Here is a 22,849-nt window from a genome sequence, read left to right as displayed (position 1 = left end):
ACCAGCTGGAAGGGCAACAGTCACATGATTAAAGCTTAACATATTGCTAAGTAGATGAAAGCTTAAATTATTCAGATGAAGCAAACGCACAGAGGAAAGGTTATAATAAACAGTCCAGAAAGTAAAGCTTCAGAGTCAGCTTAGTGCATTTGAAAACAAACAAAGGAAAAGTCCACATAGCACACTGGATTTTAACAGGAGATGTTTAGGAAAAAATATTTGGCTTTAGGCAGTTAGTCAGGAAGACAAGCACGCATCAGATACACATTACAAATACAATCTTCTTTTAGCTGCTAGACCACAAACACTCCTGCTAATTTGTCTTGTTTTGGCCATTCTACTCCATCCCAAAACCTTCTTTGACGCTCTTTTTCCAAGTTAGTCAGTGGCTACTTCTATTTCTTCTCCTTTGTGGCAGTATCTACTGCAAAGCCTGCTTCAGGATCCTTGCGTCCTGATCACCACCTCATTAACCTTTGGTATGGCATTGCATTTTTGGGTAGAATCCATACCCCTTCAGTTTTTCACTTCTGCCTTTCAGACATTTCCAACCTTTTATGATCTTTCAAAGTTCTTTCATGTTTTCTATCATCCTTCAACATACAGGTCTTGTTGTGTGCACCATCGTCAGCATTCTCAGCCTCTCTTCCAGAAAGGGATCAGATTTCCTACTGACTTCGGGGAGGACAGTGCTTTCTCTGATGATGCTAGCAGTTCCTCTACACAATCTCACTCTTCAGCTACAAGACTTCTCATTCCATGTTGGTCTTCTGCCGGCAAAGTTCACATTCATCTTCTCTGTTTCTTAGCTTTTGTTACTTCAGACTTCTTTGTACCGACCTTTGTTCTGCTAGATCACATCACCTCTCCTACTCATGTCATTTCTAACTAAAAAGTTTTCGTTATTCATTCCAAAAGTTGTGTTCAGTTCCCAGTATTATCCCAGACTGCTGAATGTTTCTGAAACGGCTATAAAAATATGTCCTAATATGCATTATTATTACAGAACAACTCTAATCTTGGAATACTTTCTAGATGCACCACCTGTTAGAACCACTTCCCTTTTGCATTTTCTTACTATATCAAGGAAAAAAACTGCAACGCCACTCTTAAGTTCTAGAAAACGGGTTCCTCTAATGTGAATCATTTTTAACTTTACTTAATAATCAAAGTCAAATTGAGTTATTACCATACTGATGATACGATTGCAAAGTTTCCTAACATCTGTTATATCTTTAAATCAAGGAGTTAAGTGAGAATTTCAGCTTCTCTTTGCAGCCATGAAAGAGAAAACAAAGTAAGCATAAACTAAAGGCAAAGCTGACTTACTTGTGAAGCTAGTCTCATGACTTCAGAGATGGTACATTAAGGTTAGGTACATTAAGTTAGCACTTTGAAGTTTAGCTCTCATGTGTAGAAATTGCCAATACTACACAGAAGACCATTTTTTCAGTCCACAGAACTACAATTAATAAGAGTCTCAAGAAAGTTAAATTTTGTTTTCCCAGGCAGGCTGCATCTTACTCCTTACCAAAAAGTAGTTTTTCAAGACGCTATTTATTCACAAAGCAAAGGCAGCCTGGAAGGAGAGAAACAGTAACTGTGAGGACCCACCTGTTCTTACTGTGGACATCATCCACAGAGAACCGTTTCAGCTTTTTCACTCAGACTGGCTCAGAAAGCAGTTTAGCACCTCTGGCACTGTAAGTGTGAAATCTTTGATGCCAATCACTACATTTACATAGACAGTAAGACTTGCTGACTTTCTTATAGCTTATGGAAAGAAAAGATATTGGAAAACCTCGACCGCCCTTCCCGTTCCAGCTTAAATTCATCCCTCTTTAAAACAGAGGGCCTACAGTTTTGCTCACAGTGCCAGTCCCTCAGTACTCCCGAAGCAGATGCAGAAGAGGGAGGTATTTATCGCTGGTTTCAATGTGGCAGCTGGAGAACATGTGTCTAGGGCTACTCCACATTCACGCAGAGATTGACCAACACCCCTCACACGATCTCTCTGTCATAGCCAACAGGCGAGCCCACAGCCAGGAGCAGTAAGTCTCATAAATTCACAGAGTGTACGTTTTGTTTGGGACTGTTAAAAATATCAGTCAATATTAATATCAATATTTAAAAAGCTTCTACCGCTTCAGTCCTTAAGATAATTAGTCCCTCCCATACAGACAAAGTCATTACTAGAAATACTAATGAAGATCTGATTTAAGATTAATCACTTAAATTCACATCCACATCATTTGCTCTTTTTGTTGCCACTCGTCATTTCCATGAAGCCCCATCTTTAAACTCTCAGACTTTCAACTCTACCACCCATCTCAGCTAAGATTCTCCATACAGCTATAACATCAAGTGCTTTCATTGACTGACTGCTGCAGTTTTGTTGTCCTGAAAAGGACCGTCCGTTTCATAGAGTATCAAGTTAGTCTAGCACAACCCACCGTCGGTAAAGCAATGCTGCGCTACATCGCATGCTCCATTTAGTGTCTTTGATTACTTTTCTCCTTAGGAAAGATCTAGTTTTTAGACTTCGGTCCCAAGAACTCCTAAATCACAATGCTCTCAATGTAGTTCTTAGCTCCCTAAAGAAGTTAAAGGCATTAGGATCTCTCTACCTTGAAGATTATTTTTCTCAGCCCTAAGTTTCTGTTGCCTGGAAGAATGGAAGTGGCTTCTCATTCAGTAGTACAAGAATTCATTAGATTTTCACACCCATCCTCAGTTAAACGTCAGATTAGCAATTCACCTGCAGCCAAAGAACCCTCTAAATTCCTCAGAACTCCTTCTGTTTAATGGTAAGAACAAATCATTCATTCATCCCAAACCACAGCTGCTGCTGCAGCAGATAAACACAGTGGTACACTATACAAGCAGGACTAGGCCAAGAAAAGGCCACGCTGAGTCCCATACGAAGAATTGACTGGAAGCGCTTTTACAAAGCCTGAAGTGTCAATCAGTGGGTTATGAACTCATCAGAAGCTACCTGTGGGTAGTCTTCAACCACATACAGAGATTCAGCCCACAAAGACAGGAGAGTACAATATCCACCACTCAGCACTAGTGGGTACAGAGTACTAAGTTCCACAGGGTCCTTGGTGAGCTTTGCAGTTTGAAGAATACTCGTCAATCAGCCTCCCTGCATCAAAATGAGATATTATGCTAAGGTATTTTGCCAGCAGGAAAACCTACGAGCAATTTGCAATATGCGCTCCACTGTTCAGTATCATTAGGAAGCAAATACCTGGTTTTGATCATTGTAGTCACATTCGCGAACCACTACCAGTCCTCCTTTCTGACTCGGGTGTCCCTGGGCGACCAAGCATTTATTGGTTTGAAGATGATACAACTGTGAAAGCAAAACAGTTTGATGGACACAATAAACAGACATACCAGAGGGAACATATGGTAATGCTTTTGGAAGCTCCAGAACTCAATGTATTCACAAATAAAAATCCTATAACAAAAAAAAAAAAAATCCCTCATTCCCTTTTCAAATACCATTTTGTTTTTCAGATAATTTGGAGAAAAGCCAGCATTACATGATTTGGCTTTCTAACTACATCAAGATTTTTCTCTTTATGGTACAAATACAATATAAACAACCTGACAGTTTGGCCTGTGTACCCCAAGGCAGGTTTCTTTCATTTCTACACCCTGCAAAAGTCTAAGGTCACAGGTACCCACTAGCTCAAGAATTTAAACTGTCTTTATATAAAGTACATTTACTGCAACTTACGTTAAACATGACATTTCCCTCCCACAGCCCCTCTTCAGGAAGGAGGGCAACTTATTTGGAGAAGGAGGCGAAAAGAGGTACTTAAATACAAGTACCTTAACAACATAAGTAACTTGTTGCAACTTCATTCCCAAGAGTGTTTGCATAACTGAAAAACTATACTTATCAGCTATGTTACTTTAATTACAGGTCAGAGGAGAAGGGAGAAGTGTACACAAATGCCGACTGCAGTTCAAGTGAACTGCCTGCTCTGACCTAAAGTAACATGGCGTTGGCATTTGGCAGGGCGGAACAGATTCAAGTCAGGAGCCCATCCTGCTGATGCAGATTGGAAAGTATCTACCACCAAAGCAAACAAGGAGGTTCTGCAGGTTGGTGGAGATTTGGGGTTTTTTTTGTTGTTGTTCATTTAAACTAAAGGCACTTCCGGTAATATGCTAGAAGGAAAGCAAAAATTAGAGAGGATATATCAAAATAACATTCTCCTCTAAGCACCATCCCTGGCAATAGCAGTCCCAAGACACCACAGGCTTCCTCAAGTGCACCATGTTTCTCCAATTCCCTACACACATCTAAAACAAATTACACAAAACCTCCTAAGCAGCATTTCCTCGCACCCCAGAGATTTCCAGTCACAATCTCATTTACATCATTACTCGCTCAACACTAGGCTTTCAAACCGTACAGCTACATGAGTTTCACATAATTTTTTCCTTGTTTTTATTGACCATGATGATCAACACTTGACAATACTGTTAAGAACTGCTGCAATTTGTGATTATTACAGCTCTTCCCAGCTGTCAAACCTGCACTTATCTCCGGCCCAATTAGTTTCTGAGAATAAGCTGGGATTTGGAGTGATTCATTTTGAATCTGAAGAGTCTGGCACAAAGCGATGACATTGGCTGATCATTCTGTTCCTTATAGACATCTGGAAGTAGTTTATATAAATCAGAGCCAAAGCCGACTCTCACACAATGCCGGGTATAATTCTCAAACCCTAGAGAAGCAAGCTGAGGAACTGCATTTTACCGTGTCTTGCCTCCCTTCTTTTACAGGATACACCTTTTTTTTTTTTTTTTTTTTTTTTTTTTTTAAATCAAAGCATGGCAAATCATTGTCAGGAAGGCTTCTCCTTTTTGTGGTTGCTCAGACAAATCGAATCTCTCGGGAGTCTCTCCCCACATCAACTTTCTCTAGCTAAAATTCTGTCTGAATGAAAGCAGAAAGCCACTAAATTTCAGGGCGAGGGGGGAAAAAAAAAAAAAAAGTCTGCCTAGAGGAATGCCTGGATCAGCTCTCTATATCAGCTGTATTCAGGGAAGGCATGTTTGCCCCTATAATTAACTTTAGAACCGGGCTGGCATACAATTAAAAAAATCTGGATTCCCAGACAGCTACTTCAAAGCAAACAACTGGTTCTGTCCATGGATTGTGCCAGTGCTCAGGACCTCCAACCTGAGGGCACTTGCAGGATCAGCAACTGTCAGATTCTGCAGACTGTGTAACGCTGCCCTCATGGAGAAGGCTGCATCCATGGCTTAACAGTTTCAGTTCCTGAGTTAGGCTGGAATCTTTTGTTATCCATAATCTATATGCACATGAAATACTTCATGCAAAGGTCTTCTCTTTCACAGAGGAAACCTTGTATTTAGGCCTTTTTACCCATGATTTTTGGGAAGCATAAAAAAAAAACACACACACACGTGCCAAATTCAGACCTAGAGAGAACATATTCAACTCTGGCTTTGCCTGCATACAAATCCATAAATATAGGAGTCAGAACTAAAGGGTGAATCTTTATCCAGATTTTCTTTGTGAATACATGTAAAGATATATTTCCCTACTTCTACTTTGGAGGTTGGGGGGGGGGGCAAGACTTTTTTCATTATCTAGGAATTGAGAATAAAAACTCATTAACAGTCTCAGATGCAAGTAAGTGCTCATCGTTGCAGAAAATTCTCCAGTAAAAGAAATGAGTTTGGAAACTAATCATGGTGTTCTCTTATCGCAAACCAACAGCGTATGAAAACTGCAGACCATTTCTCTCTATCCAAATCCAGCTACAGAACCAACAACCAAGAAAGAGCATCCTAAAGACTTCAAAACTTCAACCTGGAGTCTAGAGGTAAACCACCTCATTGAATAGTATCTAGTCTGAAGATGACCTGAAATACAGATTAGAGTCAGATTGACTTACCTTTGTCTAAAGACTCAAAATTAATCATTTTCAAGATAGTCTACTGCAATATTAAAACTCTATGGAAACGCACTATTTCACTCATTATTGAACAAATTTTGAGATTCTTCTGAAAGGTAATTTGCGAGGTAGACTTCTGTATTTTTAAGAAAGTTTATCTTACCCTTCCACGCTGGATTATTTTTGGTCGTTTTTGCGCTCTATTAATAAAAACTGGCTGCTGAGCCTTGGCATTGGGGCCAGATATTTGCATCTCAGGATAGATATTATCTAAATACCACTTAAACGACTTGCAGTTCAATCTTTTTCTCAATTCCACACGATCGGTAATATTTCCATAGTTCCTGGTCCTTAGCTCAGGTCTCAAAGCAAAATACTGCTCCTGTATTTAGCAGAAACACAAAGGGGGGGGGGGGGGGAACGTCAGATTACTTGTTTTCAAGTTTCTCCCCGTTTTCAGAATCCTCAGCTTTCTGTTTATAGTAGTTAAGTTTCAATAGCATTTTAGAAATAACCTAAAGAACGTGATTAATCTTATCACTCAAAGGAAAACACATTCTGTACTATTTCTAAACCCCACTTTCAGGAACAACTAGTGCAGCTCATTTAGTAACTACGCATCTCATTTTGCTAGTGATTTAAATCATTAAGTCTGAAAAGTTACTCTGAAACTGTCATTATGAAATTCCAGTGTCTATTCTGCCACAAGATGATAGGATTTATCTTGTGGAACTCTGAGTCAGTCTGCTGCTGAGCTAGTCCTCCTAGACCGCTTTTCTGGACACCACACTTTTCAGTCATGATTCTGCTGACTTACTTTAGATGGTAACTTGAGGAAGAAACAAATCGGCCCTACGCTCCACTGGCTATAAAGGCATCCTAGAGCAATTAGCTCAGATGCAGATGGGTTTATCATCATCTTTATTTAGCCAAGGCTTCTGCTAATAAATTTGATTGTCCAGTTGATTGTTTTTGTTGTTTTAAGGTATTTTTTCCTCACCCACAGCTACCAACTAGGACAAAAGGATCATATGTAAGAATAGTCTTATAAGTGGGATCGTCTTGCCAGCTTCAGTGGGACCACGTATTTATTGCTATGCACATGAAGGATCAAGAGCTTCACCAGGGCTTCGTGTGAAGCTCTCCACTCAGTTGCATCATCTCCAGAGAGGCTCATACAAACATTTCTCATGTTTTATTTGTGACTGTATCCTGAGCGGTACCGGATCAGGCAAGGATGAGTTAAGATTCCGACTGAATCTCAGCTTCCATTCAACTTTAACGGACACAGCAGCGACAAATGGAAATACTTAAGTACATAACGCAGGTGTCAAACTAGAAGGAAAATTCCCTTGTAGATTCTTGAATTTAGCCAGATTTGTGGGGCTGACAAAAAAAGCATTTTATTTGTGTGTTAACTAATTTACTAGGCGTTATTTTGAATTCAGTTGTCAGGGCACTAAGCCATGGTATTCTGTTGACCGAACCTGTACAACAGCTAGAATTTACTAGCAACGTTATTCTGACAGTTTTCAATTACCTGTTGGAGTATACCACCGAGTGTGAGATGACAACGACAGACAGTGTCATCTCAAGACAGATCACGCATTTGTCCTTGCTGAGATCTTTGAGCATTCTGATGAGTGATGCATCACTGCTATTTCAATAATAAAGGAGATTTAGTAATAAAGGAGAGCAAAACCTTAAATACACTGGAATGCTGGACAATTCCAAGAAAGTTTGGAAATAGACTGGACATCACTATATCAGAAACTGCTCTGCTTCAAAAAACAGCTCTGCTACTTCAACTGATTCTAAAATTTGAACTTTTAACTAAAAAAGAATTCTCACTTCTCAGCATTATTTCAATTGCATATGCGAACTTGCACCTGTTCATAACTGTCAAAAGCAAAAAGTAAATTTTGCCGTTTCCTTTCCATCGTGCAGTTTTATTTATTAAATACTGGTATGCATTCTTTGCTGCACAACAGGCCTTTTAAGTCTTATCTTTGTGCTATTTATCAGACAATCATTTCAGTAAACGATATCCATTTGGCACTAATATCTGAGTTACAGTTATACGAATGAAAATATCTCCAGACCTGCCTTCCAAGCTTCTGTGATAATGATAGACTCTGGCAGCTGTCAGGGAATTAGATTAGAAACAGCTGGAAAAGGTCAGGGCACAAAATTGATAAGAGCCTGCTAGAATCAGCAGTTTAAACCCTTGTCGGACAAAGTGGTACTAGCTGGAAATGAAAACAGAGAATCAATTCCAACCTTCAGAGAAAAAAACCATCATTAATCACAAAACAACTGTGCCCACACACCAATAAAGGGAAAGTGTTAGATCAAGTCTACAAACACATTATGAAGATGGAAAATGGAGATAAAATTAATGATTCCTAATAGGTTCCTCAAATTGAGGGAGCATCAAGATAAAGGACAGGTTTTGAAACACAAACTTCTAAGAAATGCAAAGTTAGCAATATATGTCCTGTATAGAAATTGCAGGGACTATAGGATCTGGCTACAAAGCAAACCCTGTGGTCTCACAAGGCAAAAATGACCTGAAGTATCACAGAGAGATGATGGTTCCACAAAAACTGATGAAAGGCTTAATCTACATTTAAAAACACTGGTACCAAAGTCTGAAGACAGGGAAAGAACATTGCGGCCCATGAATCCTGAAGTCAATCCCCACTGACCTTCAATGACAGACTCCAAGAATCAGACTGCTAATTAAAACAAAAAGCAAACAACCAATTAAAGCCCTCACCTCACTGACATGGAACCTGAAGGCACACAGCAGTATAAGGTTGCCATGTAATATTGATTTGGACAGAGAAGAACACAGAGCTTACAAGAAGCTCTTTCATATTTTACCTCATAAAAAAGGCACAAGTCTGAACCTCCTGAAAGCAGCAGGAATAAAACTAAAGGCAGGAGTAACAGGGAGTAAACTTGAGTACTCAGAAGCTACATCACCGTCCTACAGAACTTAGGAATGTATACCAAAATGAACATTAGGAAATCAGAATACAGAAGCAAGCTCCTATTAGGAAGTGGCAGCAGCCCTCACCACAACACAACCCTCGACAAACAAGTCAGTCCATAACCTCATTTTGTGGCCTGGAAACGCCTCTTACCTTGTATTCATCCATCCACACATGTGCCAGCCTCAGAGAGTTATGAGCCATAGTGTCCTGTCCCCCTGGTGAGCCATAGGGGCGTCTTTTACGGAAAATGTGTCCCACCCTGGAGCAGGGGATGATCAGAAGTCTACCCCCACACATCCAGATCTGTCCATACAAAAGCAGAACATACCTCATTGTACGGTATACTGATAAGGCTCACTACCTCCTCCCCTTCTTCAAGAGATACTTAGGTAGCTTTATGCGTGATGACGGGATTAGATGTCAGCACTGTTGTCCTACATGCCATGCTTTCTGACAAGTGAAATTATTAGATTTTCAAGTTAGAAAAAGACCATTTTGGTCATACCATAAGACCTTCCACATAACACACACAATGCCTTTCACAAAACACAAACATGATACAGTTCTGTCTTATTCTCTAACGATCTATTGGAAGACATTGAAATAAGTGGCCTGGGATTCAGCTTGCAGATTAAGACACCTTAATTATTTGCCTACAGGAGAGTAACATGTCTACACTTCCACAACTCATAACGAAGATGAGTCAACACCATCAATGGAGGGTAGAAAGATCTTCAGCTAGGTATAAGTACCTATTTTACACAGTAGTTTGTTTCTATTGACTATATGTAAACTCAGAAACATCGCTCACATTCAGACACTACCTTTAGGTGTCTTAATCAAGCTCTGCTGCATCCCAAACTATTTCATGTATACTTTACTTCTATTTACTACTTATGTTTTTCTTTTAAAAACTTCAGCTTCCAGCAAATTGGTCGCTGGACCATCGTTGGATTAATGTGTTCTCTAATCTCAAAAAGGAAATCTTCTCACATAAGCAGTTTATAATCAAGTCACTCTTAAACCTCCTCCAGGAGGAGATAAATAGACTGAACTTCTTAAGAGCTCTCCCCCAAGGAGACAGGCCTTCCAAGAGCTCTCAGTTTCTCTGAACATAGCCCAATTGTTCAAAGGCTTATCATCAAAACTTGGCAACAACAAAAATCTGTCTCTACTGCCTGCTTTCCTATCTGTACATCTAATGATTACATTTTCTTACTGAAAACTTGGGAATTTTATTATTTAGTACACACTCCTTTAAAGTCACTCCAATTTATGAAGTCTCTATTCTTATTTTTGATCTCTATTCTTGTTATCTCTAATGACTTGATTAGACAATAGATTTCTCTGAAAAAAATTTAACTGCAACTTTTAACCTTCTCTGACATACACGCAAGTGAGATGCATCTCATTTTTGGGCAAGCTTGTCAAATCTATTGATGAATCAACTTCACAAAACTGAAGATGTAAACATGACATTGAACATGAAGTTTTGCTTTTCTTTCCAGGGAGCTACAGTGAGGGGGAGATAAAAATATAGCAACCTCAAAGAAGCATGACTTTAGAATCACCTATTGACCATTTTCTCTTTCTTCTTCCATCCAAGTTGACTCTTCTACATGCTTCTTCTCTATCTACTTATCAAAAATTACATTTCCAAGCCCTCAAAACAGCCTAGTGCGTCTGAAATGCCCCACACATGCCTAAGGAAACAATAAAATTCACTTACAGTCATAGCTGCTGTGAGCCGTACGTCTGCTTTTCAACTGTTTTGTGAAATTCATTAGATAATTCTTATAAACTCATTTCAGAAGTTTACATGACTAGTATTTTCTGTGCTTCTTTTTATATACATATATATACACATATATATGTACATATATATATATATATAAAACTCCCAGCCACACAAAGGAAAAACCACAAACTTAACTATGGCACTCAAAATTCCCTTTAATCTTCCCATTTAAACTTGAACTTTACTGTAAAGGCTGTTACTGTGTGCTGAAGGCATCCTTTCTAGGGATGAGTGTGCCAGTTTCTGCGCGCGCTATTCCAGCGCTAAAGAAGCTGTATATAGAGAATTGAAGGAGCCAGGCGCTGAGGTTAATACTCCAATACACATAAAAGCTAGATTACCCGAAAGGATATTTCCAAGTTCTCTCCTCCCCAGATGTCCATGCCACTATCATACTGTCCAAGTTCATTAAAGTACTCACGATCCATAGCAAACAGGCCTCCAGCCATAGTAGGTGACCTAAAAAGAAACATTGAAAGAGGTTCTCACTTTACTTTGGACAAAAAACATTGATCTTAGCTCAATCTTCTGTAGGTCTAAATGTAAGCTTTAGAACAAGCAAAAGTTTCAATCCTGCAGACATTAAAAAAAAAGAGCAAATCTCACTTTTACAATCTCAACATCCATTTTTAAAAGCAGACCTGTAAGTGGTTTTTGTGATCTTTCATTATTCCCTCACCCATACAGCATATTTTTTTGAATAAAAGAAATAAGCCAATTAAAATTGAGACAGAGAGATGGGTCAGGAAGAGAAATAAAGTGGCTGCCTCTTTTTACTCAAAGAAAAAAAAAAAAAGAGTCTTCTACTATGAAACTTAGAAGCTTCTTTTAATTGGCGTCTGATAAAGAGATCTAATTTCTCCAGCAGCTTGGGGGAAAAAAAAAAAAAAAAAAACCTAAAAAGAAACATACCCCAGGGTGTGGGGGGAGAGTAGCGCTCTAACTTGGATTGTGCAACAGGATAGCAAGTTTATCATGTCACTAGGATCATTAGTTTGTATTTGGCTCTGAAGAACCGAAAGATCTCACCTAATCAGCTACTTAGACCAAGGTGTATGGATGCACTGCTTATTTTACATAGCAGTTCTACAGAAATGCACCGATTTGCGCACAAAACTTTCTTCCCCTCTTACAAGGGCAAATTATAGAGTCTGGCCCTGACCCAGCCAGAAGAAAGAGCAGAACCCAGAGCACACATTGCTTCCCAAACTAAATTAGACGAAGTAATAATTCCTTAGTTATTTAAAACAAGGTCCAGATTTAAACTACGTAAGCCAGAAAGGCAAGGGAAATGCCACTATCTCATAGATAGAATTCAAGTACCAGGAACAGCATTGTTTCATCACTGATGAAACCTGTTTATTCAAAACTTAATTACAATTCCTGGAATCATATGTTCTCTTTAGGGTTCCCCAGCCTTTTGTCCTGCCTGTACATCACCAGAATGGTGCTGTATTTTATAAAAATCTGTATATGATCCCCATTCTGCAATCCATACAATAAATTGCTCCTGAATCACCAAAACTCACTTAATCGGAAAATTATAGTATGGGGATGCCCTAGAAGATTATAGAAGGGAATAAAAACACTTTGTAAACATGACAGATGATAGTGGCTGCAAACGGGCATTTCCTCATTCTTGTTAGTAAAAAGCTGTGATAAAGCTAAGCCTAAGTCTAAATTTTCTTGTTTGAACCCGCACAATTTTCTACTGCAGTTTGTCACCTTAAAATCTGGGTTGAAAGGTTACTCTGTTTTTCCAGGCCTGACACCAAAACATTTCATTTTGAAGTTCTCTAGACTATAAAAGGTAGAACTTCCCATGTGATGGAAAACCAGTCTCAAAGGTTAAACAGCAAACTAGGTTTTGCTTCGAAGCAGGCAGAGCTCTAAGTAGGAAAACCACTCTCACACTCAGAAAATTTAATCATCTTAAATGATGAAACTCCCTTTAAACATAGAGTTCTCTGGGTTTTCCACAGGACTTTTTCCTAAAAGTGAGTTGAACGATGGCAACAGCAGCATTGATTACGGAGAGAACTAATCTTCAGGCATGCCTCAGATTAACTTTGTCAAAGGCTTTTAACAGAATTAGGATTTTAAGATTTTTCTATGCTGTTTCCCCCTACAGATGTTCCCAGTCTGTCCTTTCCTTCTGACTTCAGAAACAGCCACAGCGACACTGTCCAAGCAGAATGACAAGCCAGTCAAACTGTTAAGTAACTTTAGAAGTTTCCTGGCTCCTTGGAGCAAATCTTGTGATGGGCAGATGTGGAAAGATTAACTGCAAAGCTGTCAGACCACAGCAGAGCGAATAAAGGAAAAAAACAAACAAAAAAAACCCCAACACAGCACCCAGTTTCTGATTCACTGTGCACCACGTTCTGCAAGGAGTTAGTCTGTCTCGAAGAAGTAAAGCTCTTCCATTTTACAGAACCTGAAGTCTGTACCGAGATGGAGACCTGCAACTAGAAAAAGCACAGTCAGCTCCCTCCCGTTGCTCTACTGACATTAGCCTGTCTCAGAGAAGGGTTTCACACTGGGACAGCTTCTGTTCTCATGTCTGAACCATATGTGATTGCTAATAAATATGTCTACTGGCATCATTTTGTAATAGGGTTACATGTCCAGCAGGAACAAGACATTGTCAGCTCTGTACAGGTCAAACAGCTATCAATGGATAGAAGATTAAGGAAGGTGCTTTCAAGTCCTAGCGTTAAGTTTCGCCAAGACTTTTGCTTCAGAACTCTCTCGAGCAATTCAAGACCACAAAAACAATAAGGACAGGCTTCCCACAGCCTGACAGTTTCAGACATTTGCCACATTGTGCAAAGACACAGAAAACGTTTTAAAGATGGTTTTCACATCCATGTGTGTTCACTTAGAAGCTTTATGACAAAATAAATGCTTGTCTGAAAAAGAATGATACAAGCAAAAAAGATGTTCACCTAGAAGATTATTAAATGCGCTGACATTCCCGCCCATCAGCTATGAAATCACCTTCCTATTACCACAAAAATGTGTTCTTCCAAACTAGCAATTCATCAGCACTTCATCATAGAAATTTTAGAGCCCATATTAGAGGGATATGTAGATATCGGGATATGTAGATATCAGTAAAGCAAATACTGTTAACACAAATGATCATTACTAAGCCAAACATTAACGGACTGGACAGAAATGCACATCAATGCACAGTTCAAAAATGAAATTGGACAGATGTAGTGCAGAGTAACATAAGCCCTTTAAGTCTTCTGTCTTCAGCAAAACGTGGCAAAAGATGGTGTTGTATAAGCACTCTCTAAAGTGGAGCTTTTTTGACCTAATAACGAGACATATTTAAGCCAAGATTAAACACTAGAAATCAAACTGAAGCTTAAGAAATGTTCCTGATCAACCATATGTTACACAGAGTCGACCAACTGCTTTGCACCACACGGGAGGAATCTTACTTGATAGGAGCTGTGGCTCCCTCGGGTCCTTCCAATTCTGACATAGGAACAAGATCCCATTTGAAGTGCAGGCCCCAGTTAAACCCTCCACGCACAACTGGGGAAGAGCTGTAGGTAAGCGTGTCAGCACTGATTATGTCAATCACGGGGCACACCACAGTCCTGCGATCTTCTCTGATTGGCGTCAGCAAAGGTTGCAACCACATCTCGTTCACCTCACAGTGACTGTCCAGGAAAACCAGCACTTTTCCTAAGGTGGTCAAAGCACGCAAAATGCAAAGATTGGTGGTAACATGAAACGCACAGAAACACACACGTTTGTATCAGCAGCAGAGTATTGACAGTGGCCTCCCCATGCTGTGCAACAGAAGGGAAACACCATCTGCACTCAGAAGATCTGACAAACCAGAGACTCCTCAGGGATTTGTTCAGTCACCAAGGCAGAAGGTAAATCCTGGCTATTCACATTTAACTGTGAATTGCTCAAGTAGCCATTTATTTACATTTCCTTGGCAGGATTTTATAGTCATCAAATGTTCTACCCAGACTCAGCAGAGCTATTGTACTTGAAACGAAACACGATGATCAGACCATTAGCTCAGAGATCAGAGCCCAACATCCACGGTGCAGCGCATATGCCCTAATGCAGAGCACCTCCCAGGTCTGATTCAATACTACCAAGGGAACTGAAGATGAGGAAGATGGGTCAGACAGTCATAATCAGGTCACAGCTGTCTCCATCTACTGACTATAATCACCTTGGGCTTCAGCATCCATCCAGTTACTTTTGCAACTAAGATCTGTGGTTTTTAAGCCAAACCATTCTAATAAATTCATTTGTATTCCTTCAGAACTCAGACCACAGCATTTTAATTCCCGAATATGAACTAACGTAGGACACCTACTTATTTCATTAGTTTTACAGTTATTGTTGACTGATACCATTTTAAAAGGAGAATAAACACCCTAAACCGGCAGAGCAAAATCCAGTGTCAGGCCAAGCAACATTTCTGTCCTGAAAAAATCAGCCCTGTTAGCTTAACGGGATTATCTGCCACGGTCAGGGAGGACAGTTTGGTCCACGGCAGATCTTCGGGCTGAGCTGGTCTAAGAAGTCATTTGAAGTTTTATTGTAAAACTTATTTTAAAGTCACTTTTTCTTTTTCTTTTTTTTTTTTTTTTTTTAAGAACGTGGGAGAGGTGGAAAGGAGCTTTATAGAAAACAATACAAACACAAATATAATGAGTTACCCATTAACAACAGACAGTATTTGAATGAGGGGAAAGAAAAATCAGACTCTAGCAGTTCAGAAGAGCAATAAAATGAATTGCACTAAGTCAAATGAGTCCTATCAGTTTGGGAACTGCAATCACAATTTTCTCTCTGAATTATGCCATTACAATGCCAATGAGTAAATTAAGAGACTTTACCACCACTCAAGAATTATTTGAGAAAGCAGCACATACTTCCTCAAATGCCACAGAATTTAACTAGGAAGTATATTATGGTAAAAGGCAAACAGTGTACATAAAGCACCCAGACACAGTTTATCCCAATTAACACTCAGTGTAATAACAGGAAACCTTGCAGGAGAAACATTTCAATGAGATGGGTGAATTAGGAGCCAGTTTAAAGTTTGCTAAACCTTTACAAGGAAGCAGATTGCCATTCTAAAGCAATAGCTTCCACATGAAAGAGTATTCTGCAAACACAGTATCTGGCTTACAAGGAGATGTTTGAGACAACGTTCCTTCAGAGCTAGAATAAGAAAAATTCTACTCCGCACTACCAAATTTATCAAATATTGTTTTTGTTTTACTATTTCACTGACCCATTCTAATTTTTTTTTTTTTTTTTTAAATCAAAAGCAATCTTACAGAGGAAGTAAAAACAAGACAAATCAGTGTTTCAGATAAGGTTTGGAGCCCAATTTGAGCAAATCTTTTAAATTTGCCAAGTCAGTGTTTGGTGAACTTCAGAAGAAAATTTTTAAGTTTAGTTACAACCTATAAAACCATTGAATTCATTGCATCTATTCTATATTTACATATAAGCAAGAACCAAGTCCTCCTTGTTTCCATCTCATTAAGTGGGTAACACAAAAGCCTCCGGTGAGGGATAATTCAGTAAAGCCATGACATAATGCCACAGGTTTCATATAGATCATAGCCAATAGCACGACGTAAACATTCAAATACACAGGTAGCGTTGGTTAAGGTCTGCAGTCATCACCACACAGGTGCTACTGAATACACTTTGTTTAGCTGTTGCAACATAGTTTAACATAAGGACAGGCAAAGAAAGATGCAGGTAACTTAGTCACTGACATCTTGAAACAAGCATTCAAATATCTTTCACTTAAATTACCACTACCCAAAAATCTTCTTTCCCCTGCTTTAAATAGTGTCGCTTGGAACAGAGCGCAACCTCCCCCCGCCCACACACAGTGGGCTAAAGCCATCACATACGTTAAATATTCAACATCTGGAAGGGCTGCACTACAGGAGGGGAAGTCACCCAATTATATATGGTCAAAGCATGCAAGGAGAGGAGAAAGAAGAAGGCATACCTGTAGCATGAGAGGCTCCAATCATCCTTCCTCGAATCAAGCCCTCCCGCTTTTCATTTCTTACCAACTTCGTGGTTTTTGGAAGGTGAGTTTTAACATATTCACTCAGGTCTTTCTTCAAGTCAGCTGCGAAAAGGAGAACACATCGAACAACTGGATGCAAGCTTTGCGAGAGCCTTGCTTTGATTAAAGTCCCCAGATGTACAACTCAAAGTGGGCCAAAGACCTCTACCAGAAAACGGTCCCCAATACAGTATGGCTTCGAACCAAATTTACCAAAAAGTTCGTCATTCCACAGCTTACATCTGCTCTCCACTTCACCTGCCCATTTTTGTTGTCTTATACTCCCATTATTCTATCAACCGCAACACTTATCCCCTCTGCAGTGGGAACCCATATGCACAAAGCAGGCACATATCCTGCACGGGAAAGGATGACAGACCATATATTGGCCTTCCAGAGCACCCATTCTACCGATATGTATTTCCTTGTATTTTCCCATCCAACTTGACTATGCTCTCCCACTGCCTTGGGCCTCTAGCTTTATATTCAGTCTTGGTTTACTTAAATACAGCCTGTATTTTTTTTTTCCCCCGCTCTTTGCAAAAAAAGCGGAAAACACACAACCCACCAATCCAACAAAACCAAAAAAACTTTAATACAATGTCCGAAGTTTTAACTGAAAGTCTATGCTAACAGGAATGACTGCTGCTAAAAAAATATAAAAAAACACCTCGCACTGCATGGAGTCAGCAGTCTGACATTTGTAGCAAAATTAATAAAAGCCTTTTCACAAAGACAAGTAAATCAAATCACTAGTGTTCCACACACTAGAGCAAATCCTGACAACTTTAAAAAGCAGCATGAGGACATCTTTCATTATCTGCACCTGCCTAGTTGGTAAAAGTCTAGGTTTGCAAAATAATGATGTCCAACAGCAGAAACAGAATTACAACTTACTCATAGGTGGTTGCTTTCTAAAACCCAGAATGATCAAAGACACTCCTGGCAAGCATGTGCTTTTGAAAGACAGTAAAGATCATTAAATCCTAAATAATTAAATAATATTAATGGCAACTATAACAATACCCCCCTCCCCTGAAGATAGTAGCTTCCAACATTAAAGTAGGCAGCAAGCTTTTACCATTGAGGAGAAGAGGGACAGATGAAGACTGAAGTAATGGAGAACTACAAGTTATTAAGCTTATGGAGAAATAGAAAAGAATATAAACCGAAGAAGAAAAACAGCAAGTCAGTTGAGATCTTCTAGAGAACCTTGGTATAGAAGGACAGATGAACAGAATTTCCAGAGCTGATATCTCAGATGAAACAGTACCAAATAAATACATATTTCAAGGAAAATAAATAAAGATCAAAGAGCCAGAGAGATTAAGCAATTCACCCCGGCTCACGTATGCCATCCGTGGCAGAGTCAAAGACAAGTCTTGGTCCATTTACCCAGTCACCATACCAGGTTTGCTTAATTTCAGCTATAAAATTCCATCAGCTAAAACTAAGCAGCAGGGAAAACATCAGTTGTTTCAACATCGAGAGCAGGATTTCTTTCTATAAAGAGCATCTGCTCCCATCCTGGGCTTCAAACCATGTTTATCTGAAGTCAGAAATGCAAGAGTAGCCACTTGAAGACTTCGAGATTAATTTGGCCTTTGAGATACCAACAGTTCAGAACAGCAGTGGCATTGCTGCCTAAACACAGTATGCTAATCAAATGTACCACCATATTGAAAGACTGAGTTTTGACATAATATTAACTCTGAATGTGAAGGTTATGAACTTGAAAGCAACTTGCACAAGGGAATTTGTAGCAAGGGGTGCATGTTGCTTCCAAAGCAACAGAAGGATGAAAAATGCTTTTAAATATTGCATATGCACGCTTATCAGCAAGGGACAGTATTTGATCTTTGCTCTCTCCCGATCTTAACATTCGATCTTGACCCGATCTCACAGAAATAAACCAGTTGCGTGATGACACGAGAATTTCATTCTGTGTTACACATATCTAGTCAGTCTCAAAGAGAAAGTGAGACCTTAACCCAGAAAACAAATTATGAGACCAAGGGAATTAATTATATTAACTAAAAAAAAAAAAAAAAACAACAACTCAAAAACACAGAAAATTGTGGCAGAAAACACAGAAAATACAGGCAAGCAGGGGACTCGCACAGCCCTGCCTGCAAGAACTACTACACGAACACATTCCTCAACAGACATTTAACTTTTGAAGTGCCAAAAGGCTTGAATTACATGTCTGTCTTTGCCTCGTGCATCATCCAAGATACCGCCCTCCAGGGGCCTCTCCCAGATGGTGGAGTAGGGGCTGCTCCTCCAAAACAGCGAGAGCTACTCCCAGGGTGGCCACAAGAGGCTGTACAAGAGCCAGGCAAAGCCCTTGCAGCAAAGGCTGAGCTCTGATCCCAGCACGCCACCATCCTGAAATGCTTAGCAAGTACAAAGACCTGGCACACCCTTTCCATAGCGCCACATCGACTTATTTTCAAGACTGCAGCTCGGCATGCAAGTCCTTTCAGAGGCGTTCACAGGAAGTCTTGGCCTACAAAATTTATAGTAAAAAAATCTATGTAATCTGCTCTGAGCACCAGAGTAGCCCAGCAAGATTTGCTTCATACTGCTACACTGTTGAAATCAGCTGAGCAATCAACAACTGCTTAATCATTCCCCCAATCCCTTAATGGGAGCTTCAAAATCTGTTTTTGAATGTTCATGCCTATATGATACAAAATTCATGAGTAAAATTGGCATCAGTACCCACCAGAAGGTTATTCTGCACTTCTCAGAACATCACGCTGGCATGACGGACATCTATACCGGCACATTTCAGATACGGACCGCAATATAAATTAGTTTTGCACCAGGGCATCTACATTTTTATTTGGATCAGCTCATAAAGAAGAGACGGGCAAGCTAAGAGTCAGTGGAAGTAGTGACCAAACTACTACTGAAACAGTTGCTCACCCAATTCACTGTTGTCATCCACCAAAATAATTTCATGAAGAAGGTATGCAGGGGTGCGATCCAGGACACTGTGTACTGTGCGAAGCAGGGCAGAAAGTGCTTCATTGTAGAAACAGATAATAACGCTGGCAAATGGTAGATCAGAAGGGTAGGACTTCTCTCTACATCTGGAAAAACAAAAACAGCATTTATCACTATTTCTAGTGACGTTTCCATATGACTGTATCACTGCTAAAACTTCACAAAAAAACAAACATGAAATGTGTAGGAAGAACCCTTAACTGGAATGTAAAGAGTCCAGGAGGATAACCTCTATACTGGGACTCAGTATACTAAGTTACCCTCCACATGATACAGACTTTTAATAGCTGTGGGCTATTGCTACACATCAGGAAACAAAATACTATGGACCTGGGGGGGGGGGGGGTTGTCTTTAAGACATGAGCAAAAGTAGATGGTAAGGGCTTGTTTCAACTGTGAAAATACAGTGTCTAATAATGTTGGGGGTCAGACACGTATAAGAACGGTAAATATGACATAAGCCTTACAAAAAAACCCACATCTTTATTGGCCAGCTGCTGCAGCCAGGCTCCCAGAACATCTCAAATGGTGCTATATGCCTGTTTAGACAGCCAAGGTTGGGTGGGATTCAGGCTGCAAATTAAGACACTTAAATCTAGTCAATACTGTCAGCGGAGTGTAGACTGTTCAACTCACCTAAGGCAGAGAAGGGCATTTTGTCAGCAGAAGAGCTCTGCATACTCCAGCAGTTACTACCAGTAATAGATGCAGTGTTGACTGGATCTCTGCTAATTCTAATAAGAAGAGACGACTGACTAGCATGCAGCTATCTAAATTTAAGCATCTTAATTTGAAAGTTGAATCCCATTCAAAGCAGAAAAGCTTTCTTTCTGCTGATCTTCAGATTTTGCCCACACAATCTAATAGGCTACAGTATCACAAATAAATGCCATTTAGAGTCAGATGCCAGGCATGAAGGGATCCAATACAAATACAAAATGTAACAAATGAAAACTCAGAAGTATACAAGAAGAAGTCTTCACTGAATTGAAATGAGCTCAGCTTTTGTGGAAGACATTTCAGCAAGTACAATTCATTACATTTACCCACAGCAGAGCAACCACTAGAAGAATAGATGCAGGTTTTTAAGTAGCCGGTCTGGATCCTTGCTCTCCCTAGGTGCCTTGCTCCCAGAGACACACACTGAGGCGAATCAACCCACAGATCCTACGATCTCTGGCTGCTGGCCAGGACCCCCCGGTCCCTGTGGTCATCAGCTCCTTCAGGTGTGAGTGTGGCTGGAGGGGTGACACAAATGGGTCTCAGAAGACCAGACGTGACTGTCTCTCCAACAGTTTGCCAAGACTCCCCTGCTCCCTCCAGTAGCCAACTCCTCCTGTTGTCTCAAATAAACACACACATACCTGGCCCCACGGCCACTTCACCTACTTGCTGGCTAGTCCAGCTTGACATCTGGTAGCGATCACACTCCAACAAGCATTCCCTCACTCACTCCACTTGCTGGTATCACAGACACATGGGCTCCTGTGACTCATGGTCTAGCTCCAGTCACTGGTACTTAGATCTACACACACACACCCCCACACAGAGTAGTGTCCCTCAACCTGGAAAACAGAAATAAAATTTAGTAAGAAGATAGGACAGACTGCACTGGCCAGGCACAGCGAGACATACTTAACCAGTAACCTATTTACAAATAACTGGTGCCTTTTATCCTCCTATCCCTCTATTTTCCTACTTTTTCCCTCCCCTAAACATCTCATCTTGGTCCCTCCCTTTGGTTCCCACCCTGAACATCCTGTAAGTCTTGTGCAATGCCAAAATGCTCTTCCCCTGTATCCCACACTGTCTCATCCACCTAGGCAGTAACCTCCTTTCAGTTCAAAAGGTGATACTGGAGAGCTGCTTCCATTAACTCATCTTAGTGGGTTTCACACCTGGCCCACCGGGGGCTGATAACTCCCCTGTGACAGCCTCGGGAGGAGCCGGGGCAGGGTATTATTTAGGTTCCCCCACATGCCACTGTTTCTGTGCTCCTTTGTGAGAGTGCAGCTAAGTTTTTTAATCACATAACCTAACGAGGAGTATAGCATGTTTTCTGGTAATTACAGTGCTTAGTATCTCAAAATGAAGCTTCGAAACTAAAAATGTTGTAGAATACTTAAAGTAACAGAGTACCCAGCTAGCAAGGTGAAAGACACAAAGGACATGTAATCCTAGTCTTGCCAGACAGAAAGCTTGCTTCTTAGGACTTTTCATATTGACTTTTATTTAAAATATTTTGTTGGAACCCTGCTTCTGTGAAAATAGCTGTCTGAATCCTACTACTCACAAAAGTTAAATACATTGGATGAAAACTTGAATAAGTGTGTATATCTAATCAGTTTTCCCTTAAGCATTCTTGAAGACACTCGAGAATCACGAGAAAAAAAAAATTTTGGACTCTTGCTTAAGGCTGTGAAACGGTGTCAGTGGGGATGAGGGAAAACAGGGAAGGAAAAAGAGAATAATCCCTAGCGTTTTCCAAGTTACTAATTTTGTTTTGCAATTCAGGAGAATAAATAGTAGATGCTATTACTCTCCCATCTGAACACAAGTCTGTTGCTAGGAATTACAGATAACTTGATGTTTGTCTCCCCATCATAATCACAAATAAATGTATAAAGTTAACAGCAACAAATACAAGAATCACCTACAGCTACACACTCTGCAAGCTTCTTTGTGAAGATCTGCTCCCCAAGCAAATCTCTCTTCCAACTTCCTCCTTAAAAAAATTCCTGTCCTGGCTTAAAAGAGCCTCCTGATAACACTCTAGGGTGAATTCATATACTAACTACACTGAATCAATCTCATTAGTTCCCATTAGTTTCATATACAGATACAATAATCAGCATGAAGATTCTTTCACGGTCAGTCAGCCAGAAGTTAGTTTGCTTTAGTATCATATTTCTAAATTTGAAAATCCCAAACGTCTCCCTGGATTTCTTTTTAGTAAGACATATCTTAGTCAATCAAGTTGCTTCATCTAGCACCTTTCAAAATACAA

General features: G+C 40.0%; 1 protein-coding gene across 9 annotated transcripts in view; it reads right to left on the bottom strand.

Annotated features, from left to right (window-relative positions):
* The window catches only part of GALNT11 (polypeptide N-acetylgalactosaminyltransferase 11), a 52,991-nt gene that overhangs the window by 8,659 nt on the left and 21,483 nt on the right, over positions 1-22,849 (bottom strand). For 6 of the 9 annotated variants that reach the window (XM_068934214.1, XM_068934217.1, XM_068934220.1 and 3 more), the window contains 7 exons: positions 19,762-19,928; positions 16,768-16,893; positions 14,198-14,447; positions 11,087-11,204; positions 9,098-9,250; positions 6,112-6,330; positions 3,254-3,358 (listed from right to left, as the gene is read on the bottom strand). In XM_068934214.1, coding sequence (XP_068790315.1) covers positions 3,254-3,358; positions 6,112-6,330; positions 9,098-9,250; positions 11,087-11,204; positions 14,198-14,447; positions 16,768-16,893; positions 19,762-19,928 — 1,138 coding nt within the window. The remainder of the gene's footprint in view (positions 1-3,253; positions 3,359-6,111; positions 6,331-9,097; positions 9,251-11,086; positions 11,205-14,197; positions 14,448-16,767; positions 16,894-19,761; positions 19,929-22,849) is intronic. The other 3 variants (XM_068934221.1, XM_068934223.1, XM_068934222.1) reach the window with 1 other exon arrangement.

The sequence above is a fragment of the Struthio camelus genome, chromosome 2, assembly GCF_040807025.1.
Source record: "Struthio camelus isolate bStrCam1 chromosome 2, bStrCam1.hap1, whole genome shotgun sequence".
NCBI lineage: Eukaryota > Metazoa > Chordata > Aves > Struthioniformes > Struthionidae > Struthio > Struthio camelus.
The sequence above is the reverse complement of the archived record's forward strand: the minus strand, read 5'-3'. Positions and strand labels throughout refer to the sequence as shown.